Consider the following 18,063-nt stretch of genomic DNA (forward strand, 5'->3'; position numbering starts at 1 on the left):
CATCGGTATGTTACTTGCCCGAGATTCGATCGTCGGTATCCCATACCTAGTTCAATCTCGTTACCGGCAAGTCTCTTTACTCGTTCCGTAATACATCATCCCGCAACTAACTCATTAGTTGCAATGCTTGCAAGGCTTTAGTGATGTGCATTATCGATAGGGCCCAGAGATAACTCTCCGACAATCGGAGTGACAAATCCTAATCTCTAAATACGCCAACCCAACATGTATCTTTGGAGACACCTGTAGAGCTCCTTTATAATCACCCAGTTACGTTGTGACGTTTGGTAGCACACAAAGTGTTCCTCCGGCAAACGGGAGTTGCATAATCTCATAGTCATAGGAACATGTATAAGTCATGAAGAAAGCAATAGCAACATACTAAACGATCGGGTGCTAAGCTAATGGAATGGGTCATGTCAATCAGATCATTCAACTAATGATGTGACCCCGTTAATCAAATGACAACTCTTTGTCCATGGTTAGGAAACATAACCATCTTTGATTAACGAGCTAGTCAAGTAGAGGCATACTAGTGACACTCTGTTTGCCTATGTATTCACACATGTATTATGTTTCCGGTTAATACAATTCTAGCATGAATAATAACATTTATCATGATATAAGGAAATAAATAATAACTTTATTATTGCCTCTAGGGCATATTTCCTTCACTACTCACCCCAGTCAAATGGGGTAGCCGAAAGAAAGAACCGAACTCTAACTGATATGGTTAACACCATGTTAGACACTTCGGGTCTATCCAAGGAATGGTGGGGGGAAGCGCTAATGACTGCGTGTCATGTCCTAAACCGAGTTCCCACAAAGCATAAGACCATGACTCCATTTGAGGAATGGGAAAGGAAAAGGTTGAAACTCTCTTACCTACGTACTTGGGGTTGTTTGGCGAAAGTCAATATACCAATTCCCAAGAAGCGCAAGCTTGGACCAAAAACCGTGGATTGTGTTCTTCTGGGCTATGCTTTTCATAGCATCGGCTATAGATTTTTGATAATAAAATCTGAGGTATCCGACATGCATGTTGGTACGATTATGGAATCAAATGATGCAACTTTCTTTGAGGACATATTTCCTATGAAGGATATGTCGAGTTCAGCAAATCAGGAGATACCTACTCCATCTAGTGAGGAATTCACTGTAATTCCTGAACCCACCATTGCGATGGAACACGTTGAGAATCCTGTTGAGGGTAAGAATGGAACTCCTATGAGGAGTAAGAGACAGAGGACTGCAAAGTCTTTTGGTGATGATTTCATTGTGTACCTCGTGGATGACACACCTAGGACTATTTCAGAAGCCTATGCATCTCCTGATGCTGACTACTGGAAGGAAGTTGTACGTAGCGAGATGGATTACATCTTAGCTAACGGTACCTGGGAGATCACTGACCGTCCTTATGGGTGCAAACCTGTAGGATGTAAGTGGGTGTTCAAGAAGAAGATTAGACTTGATGGTACGATTGAAAAGTACAAGGCACGGCTTGTGGCAAAGGGTTATACCCAGAAAGAAGGTGAAGACTTCTTTGATACTTACTCACCCGTGGCTAGACTGACCACAATTCGGGTGCTACTATCACTGGCTGCCTCACATGGTCTTCTCGTTCATCAAATGGACGTTAAGACGGCTTTCCTCAATGGAGAGTTGAAGGAGGAATTTTACATGGATCAGCCAGATGGTTTTGTAGTACCTGGTCAAGAAGGAAAGGTGTGCAAGTTATTAAAGTCTTTATATGGCCTTAAACAAGCTCCTAAGGAGTGGCATGAGAAGTTCGAAAGAACATTAACTGCTGCCGGCTTTGTAGTAAACGATGGTGACAAGTGCGTGTACTATCGCTATGGTGGGGGCGAAGGAGTTATTCTTTGTCTGTATGTCGACGACATATTGATCTTTGGAACCAAACTTGATTTAATCAAGGAGGTTAAGGATTTCTTATCTCGCTGTTGTGAGATGAAGGATCTAGGAGTAGCTGATGTTATCTTAAATATCAAGCTGTTGAGAGATGAGAATGGTGGGATCACACTGCTTCAGTCTCATTATGTGGAAAAGGTCTTGAGTCGTTTTGGGTATAGCGACTGCACGCCTTCTCCAACTCCATATGATGCTAGTGTGTTGCTTCGAAAGAATCGATGGATTGCTAGAGATCAACTGAGGTATTCTCAGATTATTGGCTCGCTTATGTATTTGGCGAGTGCCACGAGGACTGACATCTCTTTTGCTGTGAGCAAGCTAAGTCAGTTTGTGTCAAAACCGGGAGATGATCATTGGCATGCGCTTGAGAGAGTTATGCGCTATTTGAAAGGCACTGCGAGCTATGGGATTCACTACACCGGGTATCCAAGGGTACTGGAGGGTTATAGTGACTCAAACTGGATATCTGATGCTGATGAGATTAAGGCCACAAGTGGTTATGTTCTTACACTTGGTGGTGGCGCTGTTTCCTGGAATCTTGCAAGCAGACCATCTTAACGAGGTCAACTATGGAAGCAGAACTCACAGCATTAGACACTGCCACTGTTGAAGCAGAGTGGCTTCGTGAACTCTTGATGGACTTACCTATGGTTGAAAAACCAATACCCCCTATCCTGATGAACTGTGATAATGAAACTGTGATCGTCAAGATAAACAGTTCTAAGGACAATATGAAGTCCTCAAGGCATGTGAAGAGGAGACTAAAATCTGTCAGAAAATTGAGGAACTCCGGAGTTATTACGTTGGATTATATCCAAACGTCGAAAAACTTGGCAGATCCCTTCACAAAGGGTCTATCACGTAATGTGATAGATAATGCATCGTTGGAGATGGGTTTGAGACCCACCGCATGAGTTGTCCATAGTGGTAAACCACTCTATGTGATCGGAGATCCCGTGAAGTAGAAGTGGGAGACAAGCTGCTGGTCAACTGGGAGGAGAGTATCCTTATATTAATTATCCCACTCCATGAAGATGCAATACTCTTCTGATCTGCATGGCAGGTCGATACTTATCTTAATGTGTTCCAAGTGGCTTATTCGGGTAAGCAGAGATGTTGTCCTGCAGAACATCTTCTGAGGAACACGCCTATATGAATTTGACTGTTAACGTCGCAGTCTGTGAGAATTGGGTGTTCTCTAATAAATTCATGAAAGGCCCTGGAGTATGATGTATACGCTCCACCCGCGGGGAAGCCTTGCGGCAGCCCAGTATCGGTCAAGAATTTGTGTGAAACTAGTTTCATAGAAAACTTGTAGTTCAAGGCATAGTCCACTATTCAAGTTGTGATCTAGTGTAGCATAAATTTCTAAGTGGAAGTTCAACTTCACAGTCTCCACTAAGCACCGATATATAAAACAATATTTTGGAACTAAATGATGAGATGTGCCAATGAGACTTTGTGGGGGATTGTTGGAATTTTTCTAGTAGGCCTTTGGCCCAAAGCCCAACTAAAATTCTGAAATTCTCTTGGCCCATTCATGCACACATGTGAGTGGAGTGAGTGAGGTTAAAGTTTAGTCCCACCCCGGAAGTTGAGAGAGGGTTGCACCTCTTTATAAGGTGAGCTCTTCTACCACTTGTATGAGCATGAAAAGAGAAGACCTACACGCGCGCTCCTCCTCCTCGCTCGCCTCGTCACGACGCGCCGCGCCGCGCCGCGCCGCGGGTTGCGGGATTGAGCCGAGCCGAGGACAGAGCTATGCACGTCCCGCGGGATTGAGCCGAGCCGAGGACAGAACTATGCACGTTGTCTATATTTTTGCTGCATGGGAAAATTAATGAGTCATTAATTAATAATTAACGGACGCGTTAATTACTGAACCGTTTCCGATTCTTTTGGATCGTGACGACTCGGACGTGGGGTTTACTCCCACGACCTACCCGGCCCGCACTATATAGTCAGGCAGACGTCTACCCTAGCCGCGGCCGCTTCGTATGGTTTCTCATCACCGTTCCAGATCATTGCGCCGCCAAGCAAGTCTTCTCCATCCCTCCTTCCGGCGTGCACCGCGAGAAGGGACAGCAGGCCTTCGGAACCCCGCCTCTCGTGATCCTGTACGGGAGAGGGGCGATCAGGTTTTTGGGGAGCGCACTCGCGCGACTGCTGGCAGCGATGACTTCGCGAACGACGACTTCTTCCCCGACCTCGGCAACCTCGTCCTCGACGACATGGGCGACAACGTCAACGCCGGCGGTGTTGCACCCGCTGCACCGTATGTGATTCTATCCTTCCTGTTCGAGATCGTGGTAGAATTCATGCTTCTAGTATGTGCCCTAGATGTGATATGTTCATCTGCTATGCTAGTTCGCATGATTAGTTTAATCTCTGCTGTTGTGGTCATGATTTATCTTTTGTTTATTCGGATTAAATCTCGTAGTAATTTGCTCATATTTCCAACACCCTTGCCGGTTCCAACCGGAGTATATGCAAATGGGTAAAACTTGGTACGACGTATTAGCAATTTTGAGATATGAAAAACGTGGAATGCACTTGTTTGGTTGGACCACTGAGCGGAGCCAAGCATGCGTATGCACGCGAGCGAGCATCAGGTGCCGCACACGTACGAAAAACGTACGTGGCCCTTGTGAAAGAGTGAATGTACATACGTACGTACGACGTACGTTGGATGGTTGAGCTAGATATAGACAGATAGACAGGTTCGCTCGCTCGCGCGCGCGTGCAGTGCGTGCGTGCGTGTGAGATCCTGATCCTATCGAACGACGGGGCTCGCCGACGCCGACGCCGGAGCTGTCCCCGGGTCACCCCCCTGGACGGTACCCCGCGAGCTGCTACAGTGCACCCAGCCAGCCCGCGCCGGTTGCCGTGGCCCTTTCGTGGCGGGTTCCCACCGCCACCGCCACCCCCACCGGCGGGCGTGCGTGCGTGCGAAGCTGTAGCCGTGGGGCAGGCTGGGCTCCGAGGAAGCAGAACCGAAGCAGCTGTAGCGGCCGGGCTAACATAGCAATGTGGTAGTACGGTTCAACCGCCGAGCGGCTGTGCTGTGGATGATTGGCTCGTTTCGGCTGATGCGTTGGGGCGCAGGGGACCCCATGCAAAACGCAAGCCGAAAGCTGCCCCTCAGCTAATACCCCAACTCCCTCCCTTACAAAGTTGCAACAAGTTGGAACCACCCACACCTTCTCCACATCCTCCAGCTCCAACTTCCCTGCCTGCCTCCTCCTACAAATACCACATCCACAGTCCTCTGCATCCTTAACCCGATCATTCATTCCAGGAGACAGAGAGAGGAGGAGGAGACGAAAGAAAGGCGACCAAAGGGCCAGGAGACATCATCGCGAGGTACGCGCCGTGCCGTGCGGTGCCGATCCCTCCCAAAGGGGTTTATCCAAGCATCCCCTCTTGCTCTCTTGCTTGCTTGCTTGCTTATGGTCTCTGTAACTCTGTTCCGCTCCGGCTCTCTTCCCTTCATCGTTAGATTAGATCATCATTGCACAAGGGATCATCTAGATTTACTTACACATATGCTCCTTTGTTTCTGTAACCCAAATGTTGTTTATGGACGATCGGCCTAGTCGATTCCAATCATCTTGTGTTTCCCTGGTGTGATCATATGGCGATGTGGGAGCAGGATTTTGGTTGCCGCGGTGTCGTTGTCCTGTGGGATTTGTAGCTGCCGCTAGTTTGGACTTTGGTGCGTGATAAGATGACCATGGTCAAAGCTACCGACTAGCAAAACGTTATTGAAGAGCTCATAAATTGTTTTTTCTTTTTTGTTTCTAGACAAGCTTTTGTATACTTAAGCTCGCCGGCTGTTGCTGACCTCTATGGCCAGTTCTCTGGACTTGATAATGTACCAGTAGCACTACTACAATGTTTGGAAGATGCATGCATGACCAAACTCAATCAGTATAGCAAGCTTGTCATCATGTTGCTTTATCGCAAATGATTGCAAGCTTCCAACTATTCATTAGCTATGTCATAGGCCATAGCAAATAAAGTCCTATACTAATAGAGGAGTACAGCTCAGGCAGTTCCAAGAATTTTAAAGGACACTCCCTTGCTTGCTTGCTTGCTTATGGTCTCGATCTGTTCCATCCCGGCTCTTTCTTTTCCCTTCATCGTTAGATTGCTCGCCGTTAGATAAGGGATCAGCAAAGATTTAACCCCTGTTTCTGCAGCCCAAATGCTGTTTATGGATGACCGGTTTAGTCGGATCTAATCATCTTGCTTTCTCTGGTGTAATAATATTGCGATGTGCGAGCAGGATTTTGGTTGCCACGGTGTCGCTGTCCCACGGGATCTGTAGCCCGCGCTAGTTTGGAATGTGGTGCATGATAAGATGATCACGGTCAAAACTACCGACTAGCAAATTGTTATTAAAAAGCTTTTTTGTTTACTTGTAGACAACTTTTTGTATGCATGCTTGAACTCGACATGAGCAGATTGGCCTTGCGCCGGCTGTTGCTATCAGCTATCTAGATATAGTAACGTTAGGACGATGCATGACCAAACTCTTTCAGTAAAGCAAGCTTTGTATATGCTTTATCACAAATGATTGCAAGCTTCCAAGTATTAACTAACTATGTCACTAACGGGTCATAGCAACTAAGTCCTAAACTAATACAAAAAGTACAGCTCAGGGCATGCAGTTCCAAGAGTCTCAAAGGACACTGCCCAATTGTAAATGCTAGCATTCTAATATAATCGTTCGTACGCGAACCCACCAAATATATATGATCCAATTCGAGATTCGCATGTGTTGTCTTATCCTCTGGTTCTTTCCTTTCTTTAGTTCAAATCAGCACGTACGGGGGTCAATTCTTTGCGTTACCTTTGTCCCCTTGATTCCCCTTTTGCTTTCACTTTTTCCTTTTATATATATGCTCAACTCAGTTTGATAATACCGACGGCAAACCAGTACATAAATGATTGGAGGATCTGGATTAGAATGACAGCCTAATTTGGTCGCTATCGGTTATCATGTCAGATAGGTTGTCAAACTCCACACATCAATTCTTTCCCAACCCTGCATGTCATTTTCCTGGAAGGTGGTAAGGAACTATAGTGTCCACGTGAAGGGTATATACAAGATTTTCTCTCTTTGTTGCGTTGTCGGTTTCAATTCTTCCAAAGAAGGGAAAAGCATATTTCTTTTTTGCATGTTATACATAGTATTGAGTTATCAATAGCAATAATTACTTATTAAAGATGATTTATCTTGTGCAGCAATACTATTTATGGGTACTGAGGTTGTACTCCAATCTTCCAAAGAGGAGCTGGATTCTTCCCTTATCCCTCCGTCCAGCGACAACATGGAATCGCCGGATGATAAGGGTGACAATTTAGCAGAACTTTCGGGCACTGTCAATGCTGAAAATTCTTTGGGTGCACAATCTGAGAATGGCGTCTCGGAACCATTAGAGGCTGCTGATGTAAATGGAGACACTGAGCATGATGGTTCCTCAGCCACTGGCCACACTGAACAGACCAATGACGGTAAGCTTGTTGTAGTTAATTGTTCAGTTTAACTTGATGAATCATCTTGTACTAAATATCTGATCAACTGGATGGATCACCTTGTACTAAATGTCTGGAGCAGCCTAATGACAATTAATGGTTCTATGTACTGCAGAGCCTGCTGCAGATGAAGCCTCTCCTGTCACCGTCGAGAAAGGAGAGGTGTTGCAACATGGTGTTGAAATTAGTGCTTACGAACAAGAGAATCAAGATACGTTTCCAGCGACAGAAACAGTGGCGAGTGATAGCACCTCGGTCACATCTATGGAAGATGTGCAACCAAAAAAAGGTGCTCAGTCAGAGCCAGGAGATGTTAGTGGGTACCCTCCAGACCTACCCAATGACAAGCACTTGACTGGAAATGGAAATGGAAATGTCTATGAGAACGCAAAGTGCGTATTGACAAGCTCGACGAAGAAGATGAAGGTAATCTCTCTTTTCTTCCTGTTGTTTTGCATGAGTCTTCAGTTCCTTGCCCGTTATCTTTATAAAAGATCTTTTAGCATAACAACATGCGTAATTCTATACTTGTTATTTATGTATGTCCTGCACACATTTCTTACAGAGAAGCGCGTCTGCGACTACAAGGAAGCCACTACAAGCTACAAACAGAAACAGTCATCCGGATGACTGGAATGCTTCCACTCTCACTAACTCGTATGCGCTTCGCAACCTAAGCACACATGTTATACGCTTGTATCACCCGTCTCCTCCAAAATGCTTAGTTCAACAATCTTCTGCATGCAGAAAATCGTCGAACGGAAAGACTACTACTGTCCCGTCAAGCCCGGTCTTCAGATGTACTGAACGTGCCGAGAAGCGCAGAGAGGTATATGTTACTTTGTGACATGAAAGATACAAGACATGGCGAGGGATAGGGGAAAGGTTCTCATCCTTTATTTGTTTGATGGTTTGTTGCAGTACTATTCAAAGTTGGAGGAGAAACATCAAGCTATGGAGGAACAGAGGATTCAGCTGGAAGCTAGGTTGAAGGTAATTTGTCTTGTTTCAGCATTTTCCATGATGATCGACGGATCCTATTTTGTGTACATGTTGAAGAGTTTTCAGAACCAAACTCTCATTGATCTATTACATTGTGAATGAATCTGCAGAGGGAACAGGAGGAGGCTCTCAGGCTTCTCAGGAAAAGCCTGACATTCAAAGCCACACCCATCCCAAGCTTCTACCATGAGGCACCTTCTCCCAAGGCTGAATACAAGAAGGTAGGTAGATGCCGAAAAAATATCGATTTTCTAGTCCATTGGTCTTCAGAAAACGCTTTGATCTTGAAAAGTTTGTAGTATTGATTCCTCTCACACAATGAACTTCTTGCTTGCCTGCAGTTGCCCACGACCCGTCCCAAGTCGCCGAAGCTGGGGAGGAAGAAGGCCGCCATGAACACCTCGCACTCATCGGAGGAGAGCGAGAGCACGAGGCCCTGCTGCCGCGCAAGCCGCGACAGACACGACAGCAACTGCAAATGCCACAGCAGCAGCAGCAAGCCACGGCAGCAGCAGCAACATCTTGCAGCAAGCTCATCCAAGAAGCAGCCCAACAAGAACCATGCCCACAAGCTATCGGCGCTCAACATCGCCGTGTGCTAGTTGCAGCATCTGCTTCTTCTTCCTCCTGCAGTACCTGATTCACTGCTAGATTCTTTTGGCTTCATGGGTCATGGTGAAATCTGAGTCCAGGAGGGGGAGAAGGCTTTTTCTCCATAAGTTATGAGAGTGACTTCGGCTTCGATCGAGGTTTGCGGTGGTTAAGTTATATGTCATGATAATAAGTTATGCACATGGGGTGTGAATGTGCCGTGAGCGAGGTCAGTCACAAGGGTTTTTGTGTCCTAATTATTTCATCTCACTTTGCGTATTTATTCACAGATGTGAGAGTGGCATGTGCTGTCTCTGTACAAATGATGTCTGTTTCTCAGTTTGTGGGGTTTCTTGATGTAAGTTATATTGTGCACTCATGCAAACAGAGGGCTTGTTTGCTTGTTGGTGGTTGATGAATGACATTAAGCTATTTATTTATTTATATGTTCCACTGATCTTCTATTTATTATGTTGCATTGATCTTAAGTGGAGTTTGGTAGTTCTGCAATTTTTATCTGGTTGTATAATGCACGCAATATTATGTTTTATGTGGCTACTTCTGGTGAACAGATTGAATACAAAATGTTGCAGATGAAGCATTTTTACTTGCAATCTATGACTATCCTATGTGCTCCTAATTGCCTTGAAACAGAGGATCTGCCAGAGCATGTTGGAATAGCATGTTAGAATTTTCTATGCCCAGTTGCAGGGCTCCAAGGCAAACAAAATCCAGACACATAGACAAGACCTGGGAATAGCCTCTTACATAGTGATAGTTATTGCTGCTACCTGGAGTATTTGGGACTGAATGATTCAATTTTCAAAGGAATTTCGTCAAACCTGTACAAGTAATTCCTTTGATAAGAATAAAACATGAATCCTATGAAAACTGCACAGAGATGCACAAGCAAGCAGTTACAAATTTTATTTCACTCGAAATTCAGCACTTGTGGTATAATAACTCCAGACATGACAGGACAGTAATCGTGCTCGCCTAGTGCTCTGCACTGACCCTTCGAAATTTTCAACCAATCAATCTTAGTCCAATCCTAGTTACCTTAACTTCCTAAGCGTGAAAAGATCACAGCAGATTCTTCTGAGCAAGTAGAACCCCCGCCGCCGTGCACACGACGATAGAGAGAAGGCCATCCCTGGACATCATGCGCTCCTTCCATGTCAAGGGACCAGACACCTGCTTCAGCACTTCCTGGAACTGCTCTTTCGTGTCGTCCAGCGAGCCGGAGTTGTCGATCACTATGTCGGCTTCCGACTTCTTCCAGTCCAACGCAAGCTGGACGTCGATCCTGCCCTGAGCCTGTTCCTGGCCGCAACTGTCTCTTGACATGAGCCTCTCAATCTGTGTTTTGGGATCCACCCATACGACAACCACGGGGTCCGTCCATCGGTCCATCTTTGTCTCAAACAGGAGCGGGATGTCGACGACAATAACCAGGCATCCCTTCACCCAGAGTTTTAGTATCTCCCAGAATATACCGCATGAAATGTGTGGGGCCAGAAGACTGAAAGTAGACGCAATGGAGAAACCAAAATGTCGTCAGGGATCAGAATTGAGGCAAATGTAGGTCAAACAAGAATCCTTAATATTTCAGGGACTATATTCATGAGAAAGTATAAGCATGCAATGAAATGTATGTTGGTCTACCCACTTTGCTTTGGTGTTCTATTTTAGGAATGACATAAACAGTATTGTTAAAGGTAAATCGTGTCACATTTCATCATCCATGTATGAAACACAACTCGATATTTATGCACAGAGTTAACAATGAACTGAATATGCAACCAAAGCATGACATTTTTCTAGAAACCAGAACATGACAAGATGTGAGACCATAAATAGGTGGAACTGTTTCCTGAAAGCAGTATTTATGTAGTAACTGCCATGTACAGTATATAAACTGGATCAAAAATCTATTGGCCAACATCGCAAAAATGAAAGAAAAATGTAACTGCCACGTAAATAAACTGAATAAAAATGTATTGGGCAAACATAACAGAAAGAAAGAAAGAAAATCAAAGGCGATTTTTATGCCAGTAGAAGTTGTACCGGTTTAGAAGCTTGCGTTTTTCTGGGTCAGTGAAAACAACCTGACCCAATTGAGCTCTGTCAATTTCTCCATTTTCCAACAGAATGCCATTCCCAAAAGCTTTCACAATCTTCTTCCAACCTCCAGTACCTTTCTGCACTACATTCTGTAAATGCGTGCGCCCGTAATCAGCATAAGGCTCATAACAAAAAGTTTAAAACATGGAAGTCATTTTACACAGCATCTGGGGAGATCTCATAACAGACAATTAGCCTAAAATAGTACTCCCTCCGTCCCGAATTAGTTGTCTTAGATTTGTCTAGATACGTATGTATCTAGACACGTTTTAGTGCTAGATACATCCGTATATAGACAAATCTAAGACAACTAATTTAGGACGGAGGTAGTAACAAGCATGCAGTTTGAAGCTCAAGTACTAAACCATGAAAACAAAGTGTGCGTAACTCGTCTCAAGGCCCAAAGTATAACATTTGCGTCATACCAGTCATTGTGCTGATATGGTTCCATTTATTTTTGATCCAGGGATATCCCAGCAGTGGTAAGATATTGATGAGAAGTTGAAAACAGATTCAGAGTTCCAGCTAGACAGAGGATGGAGACTTTTGGCCTCAACTGACTCCAATCTACTCCCATGGGGCTGATTGAGCATGGGATTGGGAATTAAAGGCCTTAACTTCCACTATTCCACCCAACGTATTGCCGAGCTTCTGCCAGGCATTGCTATCATGCCGGCTTGTGGCTTCTTATTCGTCTGCATTTTCCTTTCCCTTCTTATCCTAGGATCCCGGATCATGTGGGAGTTTCCTTTGTCCAACAACAACAACAACAACAACAAAGCCTTTAGTCCCAAACAAGCTGGGGTAGGCTAGAGGTGAAACCCATAAGATCTCGCAACCAACTCATGGCTCTGGCACATGGATAGCAAGCTTCCACGCGCCCCTGTCCATAGCTAGTTCTTTGGTGATAATCCAATCCTTCGGGTCCCTCTTAACGGACTCCTCCCATGTCAAATTTGGTCTACCCCGACCTCTCTTAAACATTGTCCGCGGGAGTTTCCTTTGTCCATGGAGACAAAATGAGAACTATTCTCTCGAGGGCTGCCTTTTTAGCTACAGCATACACATGTTACATAGATGAAGGCCATATAGTTCTTCATATTTCATTTGTTTTCAAGAGCTATGATGCATGGCAGCAGGTAATTTAGTGAAGCAAAGAATATATATTATGGTTTGCCATCCTATGATCCTCACCGGCTGACAAAGCAGGGGATATGACTAAATTGGCCATCACCATCACATTCTATTAACTACCGGTTCCATTCCTCGTTACTGGGAATAGTATCAGGGATGAAAAAACTCCCAAGGTAAGACCCGCATATGTCTTTGCCCTCCACAAAGTTGAAACAAATATGTAGTGTTAGCCATCAGTTCCCAGGGAGATGGGAAGGGGAATTAATATCAACGCGATAAAGCGGAAGCAGTTCTCACTGAGCACAATCGGTAAGTTAACTGAAACGAGGGTGAATTTTGTTTTAGCTTGAAAAAAAACATCTTCTTTTTTCATCACAGAAAATTGTGCCTATCCCACTCCACAGATACCTGATGTGGGCAACCTATCCAGACGTAATCAAACTTGTTACAAAAATAAAATTGCCACACTCTGTTCTGGTATAATGCTACCTTAGCTGTGACTGAATTCAAGTAAAACAGCAACAATGCTCACAAATATCGGTACCTCCGTAGACAGAACACAATGGACACATCATGAAAACAAAGTTTTGCACAGTACTGGTACAATCTAACAAGCGATGTATATTTATTTCCGCACGGCCATGTTTGATGCTGGACGCTTACCCGAGCCACGACGTCGGCGTCGACCACCGGGACGCCGGCGGACTTGAAGAGGCCGGAGACGGTGCTCTTCCCCGAGGCGATCCCGCCCGTCAGGCCGACCAGCCGCATCTGAAATCCAGGTCCACCGGAAACGGGCTCACATCGGGGACAGACAGAACAGGAGAAAAAAACTAAATCCGATCGCAGGTCGCCGGAGAGGAACCGAGAGGGGTTGCTCCGGCGTGGCGCCGCGGCAGGGCAGGGTGAGCGGAGGGCGGCGAATCCGGAGGGGGGGAAAAGTCCGCCGCTTGGGACGGCGCTGCGTTTCTTGGGGGAATTACCTTGAGATCTCGAGGCCGAGCGGCGTCCGCGCGTGGTGCGGAAGCAGAGGGACCTCTCCACGCCGCGAGCCTCTCTTCCTCGCCTTGCCGGCGCCGGGTCGCGGGGTCGGCCGCCGGACGCCGCCGCCGTCACGGGTGAGTCGTGAGAGAGAGAGAGAGAGAGTCAAAATAGAGGAGAGGATTTCAACGACGTCGGCCGTATTTACCGATAGTTGTTTTTAAACCTAAAAACATTATTAAAAAACAGAAAGATAATAAAAGAATTTTTCTTAGGTACACACCTCTAGAAAAGTTTAATCTGCATCAAAATTTATAGAGCTTCTATATAAATATTGTCTATATATATCCCGAAAATGCGAGTTTTTGTGTGCAATTAATAGTTGACCAGACTACTACTCAGAATATTTTTTGGATTAGTGATTGTAACAGAAAATTTGTTTGGCTTTGTTTCTCAATGTGTAAATGAATTTACATCTTCTTTATGTATGATAGAGAGGAAAATTCACTGTAGGTCCCCATACTTGTCGCGTTGGCCGCATTTCTCCTCGCATTTGCAAATACCCGAAATACAGTCCTACAACTTGTCTCAGGTGGTCGTCTACGGTCCAAAATACCATTTCCTCTACGTATGCGCTGACTTGGCTGTTGACTGGCTAGTCCACGCGGGCTTTGACCGCTAGCTCAGCTGCACGGGAGAATACAAGGGGGTTTGTTGCAAAAACGATGAATTTGCGTTTATCCCCCCGCCTGGTCGGACCGCGCCCGCACCCACCTGGTCTGACCTGCCCGCACCCACCTGGTCTCGGACCGCGCCCGCACCCACCTGGTCGGACCGCGCCCGCACCGCACCACACCGCACCTGCACCTCTCCCTCTCCTCCGCCGTCTCGAACCCTAATAATCACCGTCGCCTGCTCCGCCGCCTGGATCTCTCGTGCAGCTGTCGTCGCCGCCGTCGCCGCAGGCACCACCGCCGTCGTCGCCAACTAGTGCTGCTACCTCTCGCCGCCGTCACCGCAGGCACCACCACCGTCGCCGCAGGCACCACCGCCTGGATCTGCTCCACCGGCATGTCATCTGTGAGATCCTCCCGCTCTGGTCTGCGTGGCCGCTCTGTTGAGGTGCCACTGGTCGGATGCCCCGATTGTGGCGAACCCGTCAAGTGCTACCGCTCTAGCACCGATGAGCACGATGGTTGGGTTTTCTACAAGTGCACCCACGACAATGTAAGCTTCAGTCTTGCTCTGTTCAATTCATGCACCTGCCCTGTTCAGTAGCCATGCTGCCATGCAGTGATTTGCTTAGAAGTTAACTGAATGTTCAGCAATTCATGTGATTAGAAGTCTTGAATGTGCTCAGTAGCCATGGTTAACTGAATTTTAGTCCTTAACTAAATTTTAGTCTTGAATGTGCAATGGAGTTAACTGAAGAGATCTCTTAACTGAACATTTTTTCATGTTAACTGCACTTTGTCAGTCATTTTCACACATTGCATTGCTTTGGTTGTAGGTCACCTGTGATTTCTGGCGCTGGGAGATGGAATATGTGCAGCATCTGGTTGAAACTAGAGTTCTTGTTGGTAATGCTGTTGTAGATGCAATTGGTGCAGCTGAGGACAGGATGGAAGATCTTGAGAGGAAGAGGACTGAGTGGATGGCAGGAAGAAACTTAGCTGGAAGGGCCTTGGCTGGAAGAGGCATTGCAGGCAGGGTGAATTTTGGCAGCCCTAGTGAGAAAAACCTTGCTACCAAGCAGCAAGTTGCTATGCTTCTTGGATTAGGTAGAGAGATCCTTCTAGTGCTAAAGCTTCTTATGGCTAGTGTTGTGGTTCTTTATGTGTTGTCTTTCATCTTCATTATGAAGAAGTGAGATGTTAGTATCTATGGCTGTCTGAGCTGGTGTCTGAGCTGCTGGATATGTATCTATGGCTGTAATGGATATGATGTTATTTTGGCTGTATGGTTGTAATGGATATGATGTATCTATGATGTCAATGTTGAATCTTCCAATTTGTTCAGTGTCAATGTTAACTGCACTTGGTCAGTGTCAATGTTGACTGCACTCGGTCTTAGCTTGATTGATATGGCCAAATTGGAAATCAACTAAACTGAACAAAGATTCAGTTAAATGAGCTTGATTGATATGCCCAAAATGTAACTGAACTTAACTGAACAAGGATTAAGTTAAATGAGTTTGTATGATATGGCCAAAATATAACTGAACTTAAATGAACAAATATTCAGCTAACTGATTGGTCCACAACAATGCACACTGGCACCCTACAACTTGCATTGTATGTTTGCCATTGGTCCACAACCACCAGATCCACCTTTGCTTCCTCCCCCAGCCACAAGTATATCTTCCTCCCCCAGCCACAAGTATATCTTCCTCATTCCCATTCTTCTCTTCTTCTCTTCTTCTCCAGCACCACAAAGTTCTTCTCTTCTTCTCCAGCACCACAAAGGTCCATGGTGTCGTGGGATGATCTCCCTAGCTCTTCTGGAGACGACTCTGTTACCAGCAAGGTTGGTCATCTCCTCCTCATCTCCTACTAGGGTTACGAAAAGCTAGGGTTTTCTCTTGTTTCTTCATTCTGAATCCAAATCTGGATCTGTTTTAGGCTCCTGCCACAATTTTCTGTGAGGAATGGAGAGGCCTGGCCATAGATTTGCCTAGTTTTACATGTCAGCATGGAACTTTGTGTGAGAAGGTTGTGGCATTTGAATCAGTTGATACTGGCAGGAGGTTCCTAACCTGTGCCCAGAAGGTTAGTACAAACTCATTCACACTATGTTTAGTTAACTGAAATTTGTTGAGTAGTTAGCTGAATTTCTTGATTAGTTAACTGAAATTATATTTGCTTTAAATTGAAATTATGTTTGCTTTAAATTCATAGGAAGTACCTAGCTGCAACTATGTTGAGTGGGTTGACCCTGAGTGGCCTGATGCTATGAAGATGAGCCTAGCTAGGATATGGAGCATGTATGAAGAGGAGACAAAACAGAACCTCAGACAAAATGTTTTGAATGCTGAGAAAAACTTGAAGATTTTGGAAGAGAAGAAGAAGTTGGAAAAAGAGCTTACCAATTTCAAACTTGATTTTGCTAATCTTGTGGCTGAGAAGGAGCATGCAATTAGCCAATTAGGCAGCACACAAATTGCTATGGCTGATCTTAGGGCAGAGCTTGAGAAGAGGAAGATGAATGACAAAACAGTAACAAGCATTCATCGGGTATTGAGGGCTAAGGCAGAAAAAGAGAGAGATCAAGTGATCCAGGAGAGGGGCCAAGTCACTGGAGAGAGGGATAAATTAAAGCAAGAGAAGAGAAAGCTTGAATACATGATTGGTGACACCAAGGAGAAGATAAGGAAGCTTAAGGGCATGCTGGATGATTTTGATTGAGCTGATGTTGTACTACATGATGAATGATTTAACTGATGTTGTACTGATGTAGTACTAGATTCTTAATTTGATTGAACTGATGTTGTACTAGATGCTCAAATTCCAGTTTGATGTTATTCAAGTCAATTTGTTTATCCAGTAGCTAACCACATATGCATACCTAACAGTTCAACTGCAAGGATTCCTTTAGTTGATGTTTATTTGGTGCTGACAAAAGACAGAAGTGTTGAACTGAATGTTGACAACATTCAGCATACCTAACTGACAATTCCTCAACATAGTAACTGACAACAACTGAATATGACAGCAACAATGACATCAACATTCAGCATTATACAAGCACACCTAACTAACCAAAGAGATCCCCTAACCAAACATCAGTTCAACATTTCATAGCACTTTCAGCATTCATGTTTGTACATCAGCCCACAAACATGACACCAAACATTCAGCATTTAACATTTCATAGCACTTGTTCACATTACCAAAAGAAGACCATCAGTAGTAATAATTAACTTATGTGCTCACATTATACAAGCACACCTAACTAACCAAACATCCCTAATTATAACTTATATGCTAAAAATACTATACTTTCAGCATACCTAACTAACCACCTTCACTTCTTGAGACCATCTTCTTCAGGCCATCTTCTTCAGGCGCTCTGACCTGCGAACCTCAGCTGCACCTTCTTCAGGCATCTTCCTCTTCTTCTTGTTCATCTTCTTGACAGCCACCTCTGCATGTGCTTCAAGTGCCAAGACCACCTCCACCTCCTTCTTGACGATGTCAGGAACATCTGGAAGCGCGTCGACGTCAATTGGGCGGTGCTTTTCACCCTCCCTGGCGACAGGCGCCACCATATGGACCTCCGGCTCGGGGACGACGGGCGCCGCCATTTGCACCTCCGGCTCGTCGTTAGAGAGGACGATCACCTCTGGCTCCTCCCAGCCAGTCGACCAAGACGAGTCGGCGGCGTAGCCAGAGTCTTCGTCGGAGCCAGAGTCGTACTCCGACTCCGACGAGATGTAATCGGAGTTGTCATCGCGCCCGAGGAGGTCGGGCTGATAGTGGTCCCAGTAGGTCGTGTTGACAGGCGCGGGGACGGCCACCTCGACGTTCTGGACGCGCTCCGCTCGCGAGCCAGCGCGCGACGGATCCGGGTCCCGTGGCGCGGTGGCGGACCGGTACCTCCACCATCGCGCGCGCTGGCCCGGGTCGTCGAAGCGCGTCTCCTGCATCGCGAAGCGGAGGACGAGCGCAGGAGCGATACCTCGGCGGTCAGTGCAGGCGCGGTCCAGCTCGTCGTCGGTCATGATCTTCAGGAGGCCACGCGCGTGGTGAAGCAGCATCCCAG

General features: G+C 45.7%; 2 protein-coding genes across 2 annotated transcripts; one reads left to right on the forward strand and one right to left on the reverse strand.

Annotated features, from left to right (window-relative positions):
* Positions 1 to 5,127: 5,127 nt before the first annotated feature.
* Positions 5,128 to 9,516, forward strand: LOC119266623 (protein WVD2-like 3). The gene is made up of 8 exons (XM_037547853.1): positions 5,128 to 5,292; positions 7,180 to 7,449; positions 7,586 to 7,896; positions 8,036 to 8,127; positions 8,218 to 8,299; positions 8,392 to 8,463; positions 8,583 to 8,693; positions 8,814 to 9,516. The coding sequence occupies exons 2-8, from the start codon at positions 7,191 to 7,193 to the stop codon at positions 9,072 to 9,074; spliced, it is 1,188 nt and encodes a 395-aa protein (XP_037403750.1). The 5' UTR covers positions 5,128 to 5,292; positions 7,180 to 7,190; the 3' UTR covers positions 9,075 to 9,516.
* A 349-nt stretch (positions 9,517 to 9,865) lies between these two features.
* On the reverse strand, positions 9,866 to 13,472 carry LOC119266624 (dephospho-CoA kinase-like). The gene is made up of 4 exons (XM_037547854.1): positions 13,305 to 13,472; positions 12,985 to 13,092; positions 11,131 to 11,276; positions 9,866 to 10,585 (listed from the first exon to the last, which is right to left on the reverse strand). The coding sequence occupies exons 2-4, from the start codon at positions 13,090 to 13,092 to the stop codon at positions 10,147 to 10,149; spliced, it is 693 nt and encodes a 230-aa protein (XP_037403751.1). The 5' UTR covers positions 13,305 to 13,472; the 3' UTR covers positions 9,866 to 10,146.
* Between the last annotated feature and the right edge of the window lie 4,591 nt (positions 13,473 to 18,063).

Source organism: Triticum dicoccoides, chromosome 3A (assembly GCF_002162155.2).
Source record: "Triticum dicoccoides isolate Atlit2015 ecotype Zavitan chromosome 3A, WEW_v2.0, whole genome shotgun sequence".
Taxonomy (NCBI): Eukaryota; Viridiplantae; Streptophyta; class Magnoliopsida; order Poales; family Poaceae; genus Triticum; species Triticum dicoccoides.